The sequence below is a fragment of the Macrosteles quadrilineatus genome, unplaced genomic scaffold (genome assembly GCF_028750875.1).
Source record: "Macrosteles quadrilineatus isolate MER2022 unplaced genomic scaffold, UCM_ALF_1.0 Scaffold_1__1_contigs__length_201487025, whole genome shotgun sequence".
NCBI classification, from domain to species: domain Eukaryota; kingdom Metazoa; phylum Arthropoda; class Insecta; order Hemiptera; family Cicadellidae; genus Macrosteles; species Macrosteles quadrilineatus.
Genome location: NW_026542594.1, coordinates 7,718,743 through 7,733,782, shown reverse-complemented (window position 1 = coordinate 7,733,782; position 15,040 = coordinate 7,718,743). Strand labels below are relative to the sequence as shown.

The window sequence follows — 15,040 nt, the reverse complement described above, 5'->3', positions numbered from 1 at the left end:
TCCCTCCCAATACTAAGACTGGAAGGCAAGCTTAAAACTGCTACACTTGGACTATGGGATTATCAAAGTATATACTACATAAGTTAAGTCTGATCAATGTCCAAGCACTGAGAGTGGTCGAAATAACTTTCTTGTTGGGGGACAACAATGAACAATGTAAGGTTGGGGATTCGAATCCTGCATCAACCATGGTGAGGTCATCAGCCTGTGGAAGATATTAGGGTGGATACTCTCCTAATATAAACTGTGGACAGCTCGGCAGGAAGTTGGCCTTATGTGTGGTAGTTGTTGTTATCCCACTCCAAATCAGGTGTTTTTGGTTACTGTTATGTTTATCCTTACTGTGAGTATAAAAACACAAATACTCCCGCCGCAGCAAACCTGCAGACTTAGCGAATTTCCATTTGCCTGAATGGATTTAGACTAAAATGTCTCCTTAAAAATATCACATTTATTCCCTATTTAAACAGCATTAGTTTAATGAGTACTTAGGTTTGCTGCAACAGGGAGGGTAAAAGAGTTGTTTTTATGTAAAATGTTTAAAGGTACTGTGGTTTAGTAAGAAATTAATGAATTTTCCAAATTTGATCAAAATATGTTCATAAACAAGCAAACTACAACAGTTGACTTTATTCTCCATAAGAATAACATGGAAATTTTAAAATTACAATTTTTTTTTAATTTTCTCCGTAACAATTAGGCGCATAATAACGCTTCAATATACTAAATTTGTTTTTTTAAGCTCTACAAAATGGTTTAAAAAGAAATTGTGAAATTTTGTGTTTTTAGGGTCAAAAATGGGAAAAACCCATTTTTATCCCATAAAACCCCCCATAAAACTCCCCATAAACCCCCGTTCCCATAGTTCGATCATGCTGGTTTGCGAACTCATTCAAGTTTATCCCGCCTTACACCTTCACACCAAATTTTATCAAAATCGGACAAAGATTACTCAAGTTATCGTGCGGATGGACACATATATATATCTCTCTATATATAGATATATAAAAATTTGAACGAATGGTGTTTTTGGCCTCTGGGGACATCAAAATGAAAAAGTAAATCGGTCCCGGGCTTAGGTCTTACCATGAGACCTACGGTAATAGCTACTTCCCTATAGGGAAATTCGCTAAAAACTGGGTTTAATGGAATTATTCGTTCTGTTATCACATAGCTAACAGAATAAATCGATAGAAAGAATAGTTCAATCAGTGATAATCCCTGAAGTTTTTGAGGAATTAGGTGTAGGTACAGTTGAAAAAAAATTTAAATTATTATTCTTAACCTAGTCGATACATATTATTTTAAAAACAAGAAAACAGGACAGTGAGTGACTAGAAAGATTAACTATGTATATGCTGTTTTGCGAGATACTTTCTAAAGTTCAAAAAAAGAAATTTAGCAAAATAAGTTATAAAAAAAGCATGTAAAAAAAGTTTTGTGTTTGAAGCCAAAGTTTTAATTGGAAAGCTGGAGGAAGGAGACACTACAACAAATTACCGCTTCCTTTGCAACGTTTCCCATCTTGTGAGGATGACTTGGGAGGACTACGTTGATTTGTTAACTCTATCATTTGCAATAACATTCAGTACCAATATAAACATTTTTACATCAATCTTGCTGCTTTGCAAACTCGTTTAAGTGCACCCAGCCCTACATGATCATGCCACATATAATACAAATCTAACCAAAATTACATACATAAAAATTGTAACGAATTGTTTTTTACCTTAATGGATATCAAAATTAAAAAAGTAAATTTGTAAGGTCTTGCCATACCACATAGGTAATAAATTTTGATAAAAAGTTGTAATGTTTCGATTAATGAAAGGAGGCCTATTATATGCCAAAATTATGAGATATTTAGTGTTCAACAGAAATACAAAAGTATTGTGTTTTAAATGTTTTACAACTAGCAAAGGTTGTAAATTGGTTGTAAATTAAGGAGACTAAAATATTCATTTGGAATTCCCTTATATTTTATTTCACTACTTCAATACCCGGAAAAGATCATGAAATCTAAAATAATAAGGGTTTTTGTATTGTTTTTTTTTATCAAATAATACCACAAAACTATGTTAAACCCCGTTATATTTGACTTTTAAGGGATTTATATTGTTTTGCTATCAGTGACTATTGATTATTTTGGGTTCCCGGGCACTTTGAGTTGTTCAAGCTGGAAGCTAAATTTCCACTGTTCAGTGTTCATCCATTAGAACAACAATCCAGGAAAACGTGTTATGTTAGCTTCCAGGTCATAATCTGTTGTTTAATTACGTTTAGTCTACATAAGATGAGGCATCATTTTACACAGTGCAGATCATCATAAATCATTTGCTGTATTGTCTTCTAAACATTCTACAATTCGTGACAAGAGCATTGAACTATCATTCATGACTATACATATCAGGTAAATGGATTATTTTCTGTACTGATATGTGAAATCAACTACGACAAACCACATTGTTATATACTCGAAGAAACACATTTTATCCACATTAAAAGTAGTTGACTAATTTATCTTGTAACTTTATTAAATATATTGTTCTAACAATATAACAAATTTAACAACCAAAATCCTCGCTTCCTCTTCAAATAATGTTAGTTAAACATTTGATTCTCAACTAAAACTTTGATAGCAATCATCAAAGTTTGTTGTTCTTAATGAACAAACTTTAAGCAAGTCTGTCAAATGATGAGAAAGACATGTTGTGATTATTCTAAACTGAAATGTGTGGTGTAAGTTTTTAATTGTGAATATTTAACTTAAACTTTGAAGTTTACTATTGACTCATAATTCTTATTCTCAGTTTTAGTCATTCAAGGCCGACTATTTTAAAATGTGATTATGTAAGAGCAGGTATTTAGAACACGTGGAAAATCCACTTGTCCCTCACCCACTTGCATCCCCATATTAACTTCTTGTTGTGTATACAACCCATATATTTTGGTCTTAAATTAACTGATGGCGTTACATATTTATTTATCAATAGCCCCAGGTAAGCCCATGTAAGCCAATGCCAATGCATGTCAATACGTCGTGTAGTAAAAAAAGAATACACTGATTAAAATAGTAAAAATATATTTATTTATGATCTAAATCAGTGATGAAATTTGCAGTTAAATGCATTAATTGGTGATTTATATTCCAACACAACACAACAAATCAAATCAATCCAACTATAAATATCCTTCATAAAGTATCTTTCCTGAAAGTTTGATATTCAATTTAAACTGAAGTATTCAGATGGCTCAGCTTTCCATGTTTACTCAGTCAGTTTTGTAACTGTGGAGTACCAATGGCTTACGGCACTTCCAAAAGTCCACTTGTAGTCTATTGTTTCAAACTACAGTTTGCCACAAAGTTATAACTTATTTCAGCCTTTGGCGCTTCTGTAACGTTATTGAGTGCTAGTTTTGTTTGTTATAACTTGGGAACATGTCTGAAGAAAAATGTACGAATCTTTACCCAACAGACTCCATGATCCCTCTTTAGTTGGCACTTTGAATTTTCTTTGTGGTTTTGCGATAGGATAGTGCTAAGAGGATGGATATAATACGGAATTTGTTACATTTTTAATTAATTTTATTACTAATAGAGAATATAATAATGCAAATAATTAAATGTACATAACTAAATTTAAAAGTAAAAAAAAAAAACCAATATATAATAAATTATTTTAATCCACAAGCGCTTTCAGAAACTATGTTTCCAACGTCAGGCTGTGTTCAAACTGATACAAAAAGTAAATATTTACAATAATAAATTAATTTTAAGTAAAGTTAAAACAGATGATGAAGAGGATATTGGAAAAATATATGAAAAAATAATCTTTTGAAACTCAGTGTCATTAACTCAGAATTACTTAAAATAATTACATCAAGAACAACACTGTAATATATCAAAATTTCAAAATATTATCTTACTAATATTATAAATGTGAAAGTTTGTGTGTTTGTTTGTTTGTTTGTGTGTTTGAAGTTCAATCACGCATAAACCACTGGACGGATTGGGCTGAAATTTGGCATGATGATAGCTTACATTCCCGATTAACATATAGGCATATTCTTATCTCTAAAGTCCTTTCGGGCTCCGCCCCAGTGGCTCTGTAATTCCCCATGTTAACCTTATGAGTATTCATATTTAAAGGGAATTAAAAGAATTCAGTCAGCTGTTTCAACTAAATAAGTTGGTTCTATGATATGGAAAAGCATTACAAAGTTATAAGATTTACCAACAGGGTGCAGCACTATATTTTTTTTTTTATGAAAACAGCTAATTTGAACTAAGCGGCAACAAAAAACTGTGATTCGCAATGAGAACTGTCAAAGTAGGATTGTTTACAGTTATGTTTATATTTTTCATTTCATGAATAATTTATGATATTTTGCGAATTGTTAATAATTTATTTTTCTCTATTGTTTAGGTGAAGTGGTAGAACATTATGGCTATGGTAGATGTGTAATACTATAGAATACTGTAAATTTAAAAAAAGCAAATTTTGTCAAACTGTGTCCTCTCTTATTGCAAACGCAAAGCTTGAGTATAACTGCAATAAGCATTTTATACTTATATTCCAACCCCGTACGAAGGACGGGTACTCTGCTAGTTTATTCATATATTTTTCCAATATCCTCTTCATCATCTGTTTTAACTTTACTTAATTAATTTATTATTGTAAATATTTACTTTTTGTATCAGTTGAAACACATTCAAAATGCCAACTTAAGAGCTCTAACACAAACACTCCAAAGTCTACTATTGAAAATATATTATTGTGAAACCTAATGGAGGAATTGCTTTGAATAAAAAATACTGTATTTGAAATTTACAATAATTATCCGTAACTTGATAAGGATCGATTTGTGTGTTGAAGTAGACATCGTGTCCATGGGCTGATTTACGCCATGGACGGGTTTATACTACAGTACAGTATTTCACATAGTGATGGGTTACTATACCAACTACTAACAACACTATTTTTTGTTACAATTTTTTGTAACAAAAAATCAATATTTTACTATACGTTTTTCGTTTGGATTGGCTTGGTTGAGTTTATTTTGGTCTGTAATGGATGAAACATAATTAAATTAGCATAATCTATTCTTGACTTAATTAGGCCGAAATTGTTTTTTTTATAAAACATTCCAAACAAATTACTCTAACTTAAAATAGTTTGTATAGTCAACGCTTTGACATACACACAGACAAATAACAATATTTACAATTATACTCGAGAATAAACTGTATCCGAGGATTTCATGTGTGGACAAGAATAAACCCTCAAATGTTGCGGACTCGATGAAGCCATTTGTTCGCAAACACAAATTAATTGTGTCTCAACAATTTTTACTGACATTGGTGAATCTGGACAATAAATGGATTATTAGTTCCCCCCTGCCAACAGAACTAACCTTGTGTTTTAACGTGGAAAGATTAATTTAGTTTCAGTTATATGCGTTTGTATACCTACAAGACGGAATTAACAGAGCAAAGATAACCTATAATAAAGAATAAGATGTGAACAAACACAAGGAATAAAAATACTGAAAACTTGACAACAAGTGTTTTATGATTCAAACGGGTGAGTAAAGTACTGATTCCTCTTAAGAAACAAATGCGTATAAGTATTGCAGATGAAGTGATGACGAAATTAATTGCTGCATTTAAACTTAAAAAGTATTGACAGAAGCCTAAGTATTGATATTTAATTAGTGCTTTCCCGACAATACGCCATTTTGGTCTCCTTAGGTAATGTTTAACTTTCTGTAGCCTCCAAGAATTTGGAAAACTTGTAACTTGTATAACTTGTATTTGTAACTTGTGTAACTTGTATATAACTTGAAATTGTAACTTGTTTTTGTATGCCAGCACCAACAAGGATAAAATAACACAATAAATTCAATATTTTTAAAATTTTAAATTAGAAATAATCCAGTCCATGTATATTGACAGTCTTGTAAACAACCGTGGGAATACTTCATTATAACACCCGTGCGTAGCTACCACTCCTATCAAGACATAGGTGTCCTTAATCTTGAGCATCAGAGGGCTGCCAGCATCACCCTGCAAACCAAAATATTAATAACAATCAAAGATTCTTTCTTTGAAAAGGTAAAATGCAGATGGCTGCTGTATAACACTGCAACAAATGTTAGGTAAAAGATTAGAATATTTATTCTGAGAACGGTAATTAGAACTCAGAACTGTAATTAACTTATAAATTACATAATCACCTGCAGAGTAAACAACTAATAAAAGTTACTATGTTAAGGTTAGTTATACCAGACTGATTTCCGCGGGTTTAAAATACTTCAAATTGGGAAAACTATCTATAAGTCTCTTTTAATCTTTTTGCAAAGATATGCTTTTTTCCATCTAAAAATTCAACAGTAGATACTTTTAGCGAATTTCCCATATAGGGAATAAGCTATTACCGTAGTACTCATGGTAAGACCTGGACGCGGGACCGATTTTTTTTTCGTTTTGAGGTCCCTAGAGGCCAAAAACACCATCCGTTCAAATTCATATATATATTTTTATATATTTATATATATACTAGCTGACCCGGCGAACTTCGTATCGCCTAAGTTATAGGTTTCCCCTAAGACAGACCGATGGAAAGAAAGTACCGTTACGTTTAATTTTCAAGATGATCTCGTTCGCATCGCTCAATCACGTCCTGGTTGAAGTTCGTTTGCTACGCTCACTCACCTTTGGGTTGGAGCTCGTTCGCTACGCTCACTCACCTTTAGGTTGGAGCTCGTTCGCTGCGCTCACTTGCCTTCAGGTTAGCTCGTTCGCTACGCTAACTCGCCTCCAGGTTGAAGTTCGTTCGCTACGCTCACTCACCTTTTGGTTGCAAATTAGCTGTTGTCATAAATGTAAAAGAAATAATAGTGCTGCACCCTGTTGGTAATCCTTGTAACTTTAATGCTATTGAACATCATAGAACAGAACCAACTTGTTTAATTGAAACAGCTGTTAAGATTCATTAATTCCATTTCTCATAAGGTTAACATGGGAAACTCCAGAGCCACTGGGGCGGAGCCCTTTTAAGAATTTCGAAACGGGAAATAGTTTACGACCGATACGCATACCTACAGAATTTACACACCAAATTTCATAACGATCGGTGAAGTCGTTCCGGAGGAGTTTGCAGACAAACACTGTGACACGAGAATTTTATATATTAGATATATATATGTCCGTCAGCACGATAACTCGAGCAAAAATGATCCGATTTTGATGAAATTTGGTACAAACGTGTAAACCTACGTTTATTCGAACGAGTTCGCGATCCAGCATGATCGGACCATGGGAACGGGTGTTTACGGGGGGTTTTATGGGGTAAAAATAGGTTTTTCCCATTTTTGACCCAAAAAACTTAAAATTTTGCAATTTTATTCCAAACCATTTTGTAGAGCTTAAAAAAACACAAATAATTTAGTATATTAAAGCGTTATTATGCGCCTAACGGTTACGGAGAAAATTACAAAAAATTGTAAATTTAAAATTCCCATGTTATTCTTATGGAGAATAAGTAAACTGTTGTAGTTTGCTTGTTTATGAACATATTTTGATCACATTTGGAAAATGTTTTTATTTCTGACTAACTATTAACATTTTACAAAAAAAAAACAATTTTACCCTCCCTGATGCAAAAAAACTTAAGTACTTGTTAAACTAATTCTATTTAAATCCGGAATAAATGTTATATTTTTAGGTAGACATTTCAGTGTAAATCCAATCAGTCAAATGGAAATTCGCTTAGTCTGCAGGTTTGCTGCGGCGGGGGTATTTTGTAATATTTCAGCTTTTTACGATAGTCTTAAAATTACAGTCGTTAGATAGGGATAGGTTAGATAAGTTTTAAATGTTGAATAACAGTTTTCTTAAAATGTCTTTAATAAAATCTGCCTTTTTTTCTTAATAAAAAAATGGCCGCATTTTGAAATATCAAACTGAACCAAGTTTATGTTTTTTTTTTACATAGGTATCTTCTACCTTAGCATACATACCAAGATACATAAAGATCGCTTTTAAAAATCTAAAGATTAGAAACCGTATGTAAAAAATACAACGTCAACTAGGTGATGTTGGAGAAATGTTTTTTTTATTTCCTCTCTATTTTGATTTATTTCCATAGAACCATGTCCCTGAGTTTGACTGTTCACTTACGGGACACCCTGTGCATGCACAAATTTATGTGATTGATACGTTCGAGGCAATGGACCCTCGCGTGTCAATAAATTTCAATGTTGACAGTAACCTCGTGACGAGATTACACAAGATCCTGCCAGAAGGTTAGGAGTTACCACATAAGTACAGAATGATGGCCGACATGGTAATCGAAGGAATCGAAATTACACAGCATGAGAGTTCCAGATACATCCCCATTGAAGTAAGAATATTACTGTTTTCTGGACAAAACGTACAACACAAACATACACAATAGTCCGCCTCTCGCTGATAACATTTGTTTATTGTTAACTACCAAAGATGGCGATTCATTGATACGATCCAAATACAATCCAAATCAATTAGGAAAAAAGGATATGGAACCAGTATCAGTAATATTAGCTCCCTCCATCAGATGACAGACCCAATTTTATGTTCACTCCTTTTCCAGTTTGGCAAAAGATCATGAACAAGAAACAAACGTAAGGTTCTGCAACACCCTTTTGAGCGATCTATTGCTGGGTAAAAGGATCAGAAATATGTTTTCAACGTATTCATCAACCACGTTTTAGCGAATTTCCCATGTAGGGAAAACAAGCATATAGGGGAAAGAAATGTAGTTGTCAATTTAAAAGCAACCTTTCACCAAATCATGTAGTCTGTCGTGATCAAAGGATGTTAAGATGAAATCGTTAATACGCCAAGTGAATTCCGGACACTTGTCATGCATTGACCACCCTAGGTAGCTACGGGAGCATTTGGTGGACCTTCGATTACTTTTCTGGTCAATAACAAGTCACAATTATCTTTCCCTGTGTAGGAATTCTTTGTTATTGGGTTAGGTAGCTAAATTGGTAACCAAATCTTATGTTTCATGATTTTTCAAAGCTTCTGATATATTTCATCTATGTAAAACATTATTTTATACCTGACAGCTTTTGTTGACTGGAACAGAAGCACAGATTAAATCCCATCCAACAATGATGAATTCGTCTGACTGATAGTTTCTGTAGTTGTAGTTACATTCTGCGTGGTTGACAACAGTGGCTTGTAGTTCATGCAGGATCAGCTGATGATGGCCTGCCAACAGACAAGTTTTGACTGTGAAACTAGCAAAATCTTGGTATGCAACCGAAATATGTACTGTGAAAAAATGCTTAAGATGATCTCATGAAATGGCCAAAGCATTTATGGTAATACAATGTTGCCTTTCACAATTTCATGTACAATAGGATAATCTCCCATTTGGATTTGAACTATGGACGGTTCAACCAGTGACCACTGGGATGGACTCACACACTCACATGTGCACATGTCGCTTTGTCCCATAAACCAAATCAATCAAGTTACACCCAAACCGTTTGTCTAGTAGTGTTCTGTATGTAAGAAGGTTTAGAAACGTATAATTTTATGTGGGAAACGAGTACCTTTGTATAGTACGACTACATTACTATACAAAATAATAAAGGAAAAAAAATATCTTCAATGTATACAATCTAGTACTAGACAAATGGATTAGGTGTAACTTGATTGTTTGTGTGAGTGTGTGAGTCATTCCCAAGTGGAGACGGGTTGAACTATCTAAAGTCTGAATTCGGATGAGAGGGAATCAACTGTATATGAAATTATGTAGAATTAAGTTACACTAATTAATGTTTTACTAAGTGTATGGTTTATACTTTTATTGCTAATCATGATTAGATTTTTTAGTTGATGATGATGATGGCTGTCCAGATGAGAGAATGTCTACAATACTATATTATTGATTCATCTTAACACAGCCCAATTTCCAAACTAATTATTGAAACTATTTCTGCTGGTAATTGCTAACTAAGAGCTCCCAGTGTACTGTGGCAATGTACTATATTTTATACAAGCCGCTATACCCGTGCCTTGTAACGGGGTAAGTATTACAAAAGAGATAATGTTGGTTCTTTGAAAATGCTTTAAAAATTGATTCACATCAGTAACGTATGGTTTTTTTGGCCCCTGGGGACCTTAAAAGTCAAAATTAAATCGGTCCAGGGTCTATGTCTTACCATGAGACCTACGGTAATAGCTTATTCTCTATATAGAAATTCGCTAAAACGCCCCTCTTATTGACGATGCTTCTTAGGAAAAGATTGATGTTTGATAGTAACAAGACTAAGGTTTAGATGCACCTACAAATGTTAAAATGGAAATACCTAAAAGGCATAAATATACACAAAATAAAATTGATTAGGTAGTTACCCCCGCCTTACAATTGACATTTAATTCGGCCTACTATTTCCTAGGGAACAGTCGCTTACGTTGAGTTAAACGGAAAAATAAGTGTACTGTAAAAAAGAACGGGAGAACTCTTTGTGAGTATCACCCAAATACAGTAGTATGTTTCATTTTATTAATTTGTCCCTTATCCATACCACATTTTTTTACTGAAATAATTTCAATCTGTATCTTCATCAGATGTGGGAAATCATAGTAAAAGTAGGCACAGTTGAATACTGTGTAATTCCTGACTTATTGTGAGCTTTAACAACTACTGTTATGACCTATCGACTATATCAGTAACAAAAATAAGGTGGAAAAGAGAATTTTACACACTAGCGCATTCTGTGCCTGGCTCAGACAACTATGTTCTTTCTTATTGAAAATTGGCGACCATATTATCATTGTCTACTTCAGTATCCAGTAGTCAATGGTAACATAGCCTAAGACAAAAATAATTAAATATAGACTGTCAGCTGTACTGCGGATTACTCTTATTGCCTATGATGTAAGTAAACGTCAAAGGTTAATTGATTGGTGAATTAAAATAGACTGTCAGCTGTGCTGCGGATTACCCTTTTTGTCTATGATGTAAGTAAACGTCAAAGGTTAATTGATTGATGAATTAAAATACTGAATTTGATAATTTGTTTACAGTTATTTCAGATGGGAATATTAACTAATTAATAAGTGCTGTACACTGGACATAAAGAATCCTAGCACACTCTGTTTTACCTCAAATTGAGCCATGTATTTCGTTGGTTGGTAAAATATACAATTTGATTATTTACTAAACCAGAAACTACTAAAATATATGAATGACTATCTAATTTTAATGTTACCATAGACTAAGCAACACAAGGGAGTATGTTTTATCTATGATGTTACCCACGTTTACGACTCAGCTCGCGGTCATTGTCCGTCTGTCCCCAGCTGGCGAAGTAAGCGGTGGCATCATCAAACGACTTCCTTGTAAAATCTGGAGTTGGAAGACATATTGGTCTTATATATTCTGAAAATTCATAGTGACTTTAGCAGAGAACCACCGTTTGGAAGTATATAACAGTTTTCATATTATAAGAAAAGAATTCTGACGGATGCAAACTTCAATTAAAAGAGGGTGAGCTAACAGATAACACTTCCTTTGTTCACAAGTCTGGTATTACTTTTGATTATTTTGTGAATTTACTTTTTTCAATCACAGTTTTAGGTTTTAGAAATCCCTCCCACTGAGGCCCCTTAATACTCTGCGGCACACCGCACGCCGCTGCGGCCTTCGGCCCTGTCACGGCCGATATATATGGGAACATTTATACAACCATTAAGAGCAATGCCATAGCTGACCGTGCCATTTGGGGAAAAAAGGAAGACTGCTACAAACTCAATAATTTAGCGTGATCGTGGACAATTTTCCTAGCATTGGCTATTTAAAGAATAGGTATTTAAACAGCAATACGATAGTTAACGAAAGCGACGTTGTGCAAAACAGTTATCCTACCGTGTTTCGTAACAGCCTCTCTGTTAGTGGTCTACCACCTCATTATTACTCAAGCTCAAGAAAACACCATTTTAATGTTGATCAGGAATCTAGATACCTCGTCCGGCTTGATTAAAGAAACGCTTATGCGCCTTGAAAGAATCTATCACAACACTCTTGAGTGTGAGGCGTTAATGGGCTCATTGCAAGTAAATACTGATTCCTAGAATCAAACTGCGACATCTTGGAATAACTCATTTCCCAGTTATTTCCTTGTTTGCCATAAACATCAGTCAATTTCAGGGACAGTCTTTATATTTCGTTGGAGTAGTGCTAAAACACGCTTTGGTTTGGTCATAGAATACACACGTGGTTGACCCCCGGCACACGTACATGTCGATACACACGTGGTGCACTCATGATACCATTAATTTTAAAAACTGTACACTCAATTGGGCCTTTCACCATTACCACCTTTACCAACGAATCAGAATACCCCTAAAACGCCAAATAAAAAATATCAATTAAAGTCCTTGTTCTCCTGTGTATAGATTGCTTCGCTAGTAAGCCTTTAAGTCAACAACTTCAAAGTTCTCAAAACCCCAACTCATAGCTTCAAAGACCTTAAAGTTTCCCAGCTTTTACTATTTTCAAAATGATTGGGGTGGCGGCTCCCTCTTTGGGCGACGCCCCCGTAGGTGTGGGGTGGGGAAGGAACTGCATGGATTGATTTTTGTATTGGTGTTTTGGTAGTAATTAATTCCTTTAGGTTTGCATTTGATTGCTTTAACAAACCAACGCATCTAGTGCATCAAGTGTGTAGTCAATGTTTTCATGCACTAATAAAGTTGCCTAGTGCAAAAAGGCCAACCAAGTCCATTTATTTAAACAAGTAATTTCTGTCCCCAACTGGCAAAAGTGCAAGTCAATCTGAACACAGTAGTGATTCTAAACTTAATGAATTGTAAAGATATTTTTTTATTTCTATGAAGGAGCGTAGAGCACATAAATAATAACAAAGATAACCTGAAACTGATATGCTTGAATTCATCTTGATAATTGCAAGATTATGAGAGAATTTTTGTTCTTTCTTGAATCCAGGATGAATAGCAATTGTATTTTTTTGTATAACGATATCAATTGCTCCTTTATCATCGGATTTATTGTCTAGATCAATATCATTGAATCTGGCAAAAAACCTAAAATCAAAACAGGTTATGAAATACCATCAATAAGATAGTGAATCATAATTTATGTAAAACAATAATAATTGATCATTCATAATCTCGTTGTTACTTTTTACCAAGAGAAAATTATGGTCAATGATCATCATTGAATGTATGTCAGATTGTAAGGTCAGGCAAAATAATTTTTGTATAATTGTAACAATTTAAATATGATTTTCATAATATACCAAAAAAGTTTTTAAAATCAAATATAAGAGTAGCATATTCTTTCGAATTATCCAAAAAAATTATAATTAATTTAAAATAATTAGTTTTATATCAACAATTTCACTAATACAAGTACAACAAACACAAACAGGAATTTTCTGTTATAAAAATTCAATCCAAAAACTACCCAAGACAACAACCATTCAGCCAGTATCAAAAAACCAAATAACTAATCTCTATCTAAGTTACTGCTGACTTTTGGGACTTATGCCGTAAAGGTATTACAGTATTTCACAGTATAGTCTGCACTGTCAGGCGAATAAAAATCACACTACACTTCTTCTCCAAACAGTGTGAACAACTTTGATCAGTAATAAATAATTTAAAAAACTAACATTGATTTTTTATACTAGTCTTTCCATCTTATGGCAGCTGTAAATATATATATATATGTGTGTGTGTTTATTTTTTTTAGAAAGCCCATAGCTAAATGAGCCAATCAGTGTGCTAGAGTCTGATATTATATTTCCTCCTCTATTTTTGTTACTGTAATAGTTGAAGTAATATTAAAGATGCTATATTTTACAAACATGCCCTTTTTCGTTTGGCTTTGTTAATAAAGTTAGCGCCTTCGACAAATCAGTGATTTATATTAGCGTATATGTTGGTGGCTCATGTACTAGAAAATTTAAAATGCGTAATGCACCCTACTCTTTAATCAAATTATAAGATTAATGTAGGGTGTGCAGTATTATGTCTCTTCCAGCTATTAAATAAGTGTTAATTAAATATCAGTAGTTTCCCTTTCTGAATCTACTATTTAGAGAAAGATAACTTATTTTTTTGGAAGATATTTTCTTATAATTTTCTAAACGTGGTGTCGTGTCACTTACAAGTTCCTCCTGCGATAGTCAGCCACACAGTGAGCTGCAGTGAGTATATGACGGGTCGTTACTAGAGTCCCGGCACAGAACCAGTGGAACTCACCATGCTGGGTGTTGTTCTTACGCATGCCTAGTATAACCATCCACGGCCAAGCCCCTGGAACAAACATCAGCTTTCACAGATTTTACTATCCTTACCGTATGCATCAGCTGAAGGCATTTATAATGACAAAATCAATAAATTATCTTCGTCATCGCCTTCAAAAAGGTGTAACAAATTAAAAGTAATACCATCGCCGCCAGCAAACCTGCTCAGACTAAGCGAATTTCCATTCACCTGGATTTCTACTAAAATATTCCCTAAAAATATATTTATTTCCTATTTAATTAACATTAATATTAGTGAGTACTTAGGTTTGCTGCTACAGGGAAGATATTGAGATGTGTTTTTTTATTGCAATGTCGATAGCTTAGTATTAAATAAACAAAATTTCAAATTTGGTTTAAATATTTTACCTCTAAGCTGCTGAAAGAGACATTGAACCAAACAGCGTATTACAAAATTCATACTTTTTTAAGGTCATAGGACAACCTTTCCCAGGGTCTCCTGACCAAAGGTTGGTCGTAAAATATTTTTGCAGGGGCGGCCAACCATGGGGATCAGTCCTTGAACAGGTTGGCCGCCCTAGCCAAAATATTTTACGACCGACCCTAGGCTAGTAGAACCTGGGGCAGGGGTTTAAAAACAGGTAGTCGTGCGATATCAGTACTAAACTGAAACTTGCATAGCGTTGTTGTTTCTAAGTTGCAACATAAGTTTCAAATAAAAGTAACAACACTTTAAAGGAATATC

The 15,040-nt window shown here is 33.8% G+C and overlaps 1 protein-coding gene across 1 annotated transcript; it reads right to left on the bottom strand.

Annotated features, from left to right (window-relative positions):
* Positions 1-5,892: 5,892 nt before the first annotated feature.
* LOC128983513 (venom protease-like) lies at positions 5,893-14,337 on the bottom strand. The gene is made up of 5 exons (XM_054402817.1): positions 14,197-14,337; positions 12,936-13,108; positions 11,325-11,444; positions 9,111-9,262; positions 5,893-6,067 (listed from the first exon to the last, which is right to left on the bottom strand). The coding sequence occupies exons 1-5, from the start codon at positions 14,328-14,330 to the stop codon at positions 5,912-5,914; spliced, it is 735 nt and encodes a 244-aa protein (XP_054258792.1). The 5' UTR covers positions 14,331-14,337; the 3' UTR covers positions 5,893-5,911.
* Positions 14,338-15,040: the final 703 nt, after the last annotated feature.

Coding starts and splice junctions, on each gene's coding strand:
- LOC128983513 (XM_054402817.1), bottom strand. CDS start 14,330: ATGGTTATACTAGGCATGCGTAAGAACAACACCCAGCATGGTGAGTTC. Junction 13,109..14,196: donor GACTATCGCAGGAGGAACTT/GTAAGTGACACG, acceptor TTTTGATTTTAG/GTTTTTTGCCAGATTCAATG. Junction 6,068..9,110: donor CAGTCAACAAAAGCTGTCAG/GTATAAAATAAT, acceptor TTTGGTTTGCAG/GGTGATGCTGGCAGCCCTCT.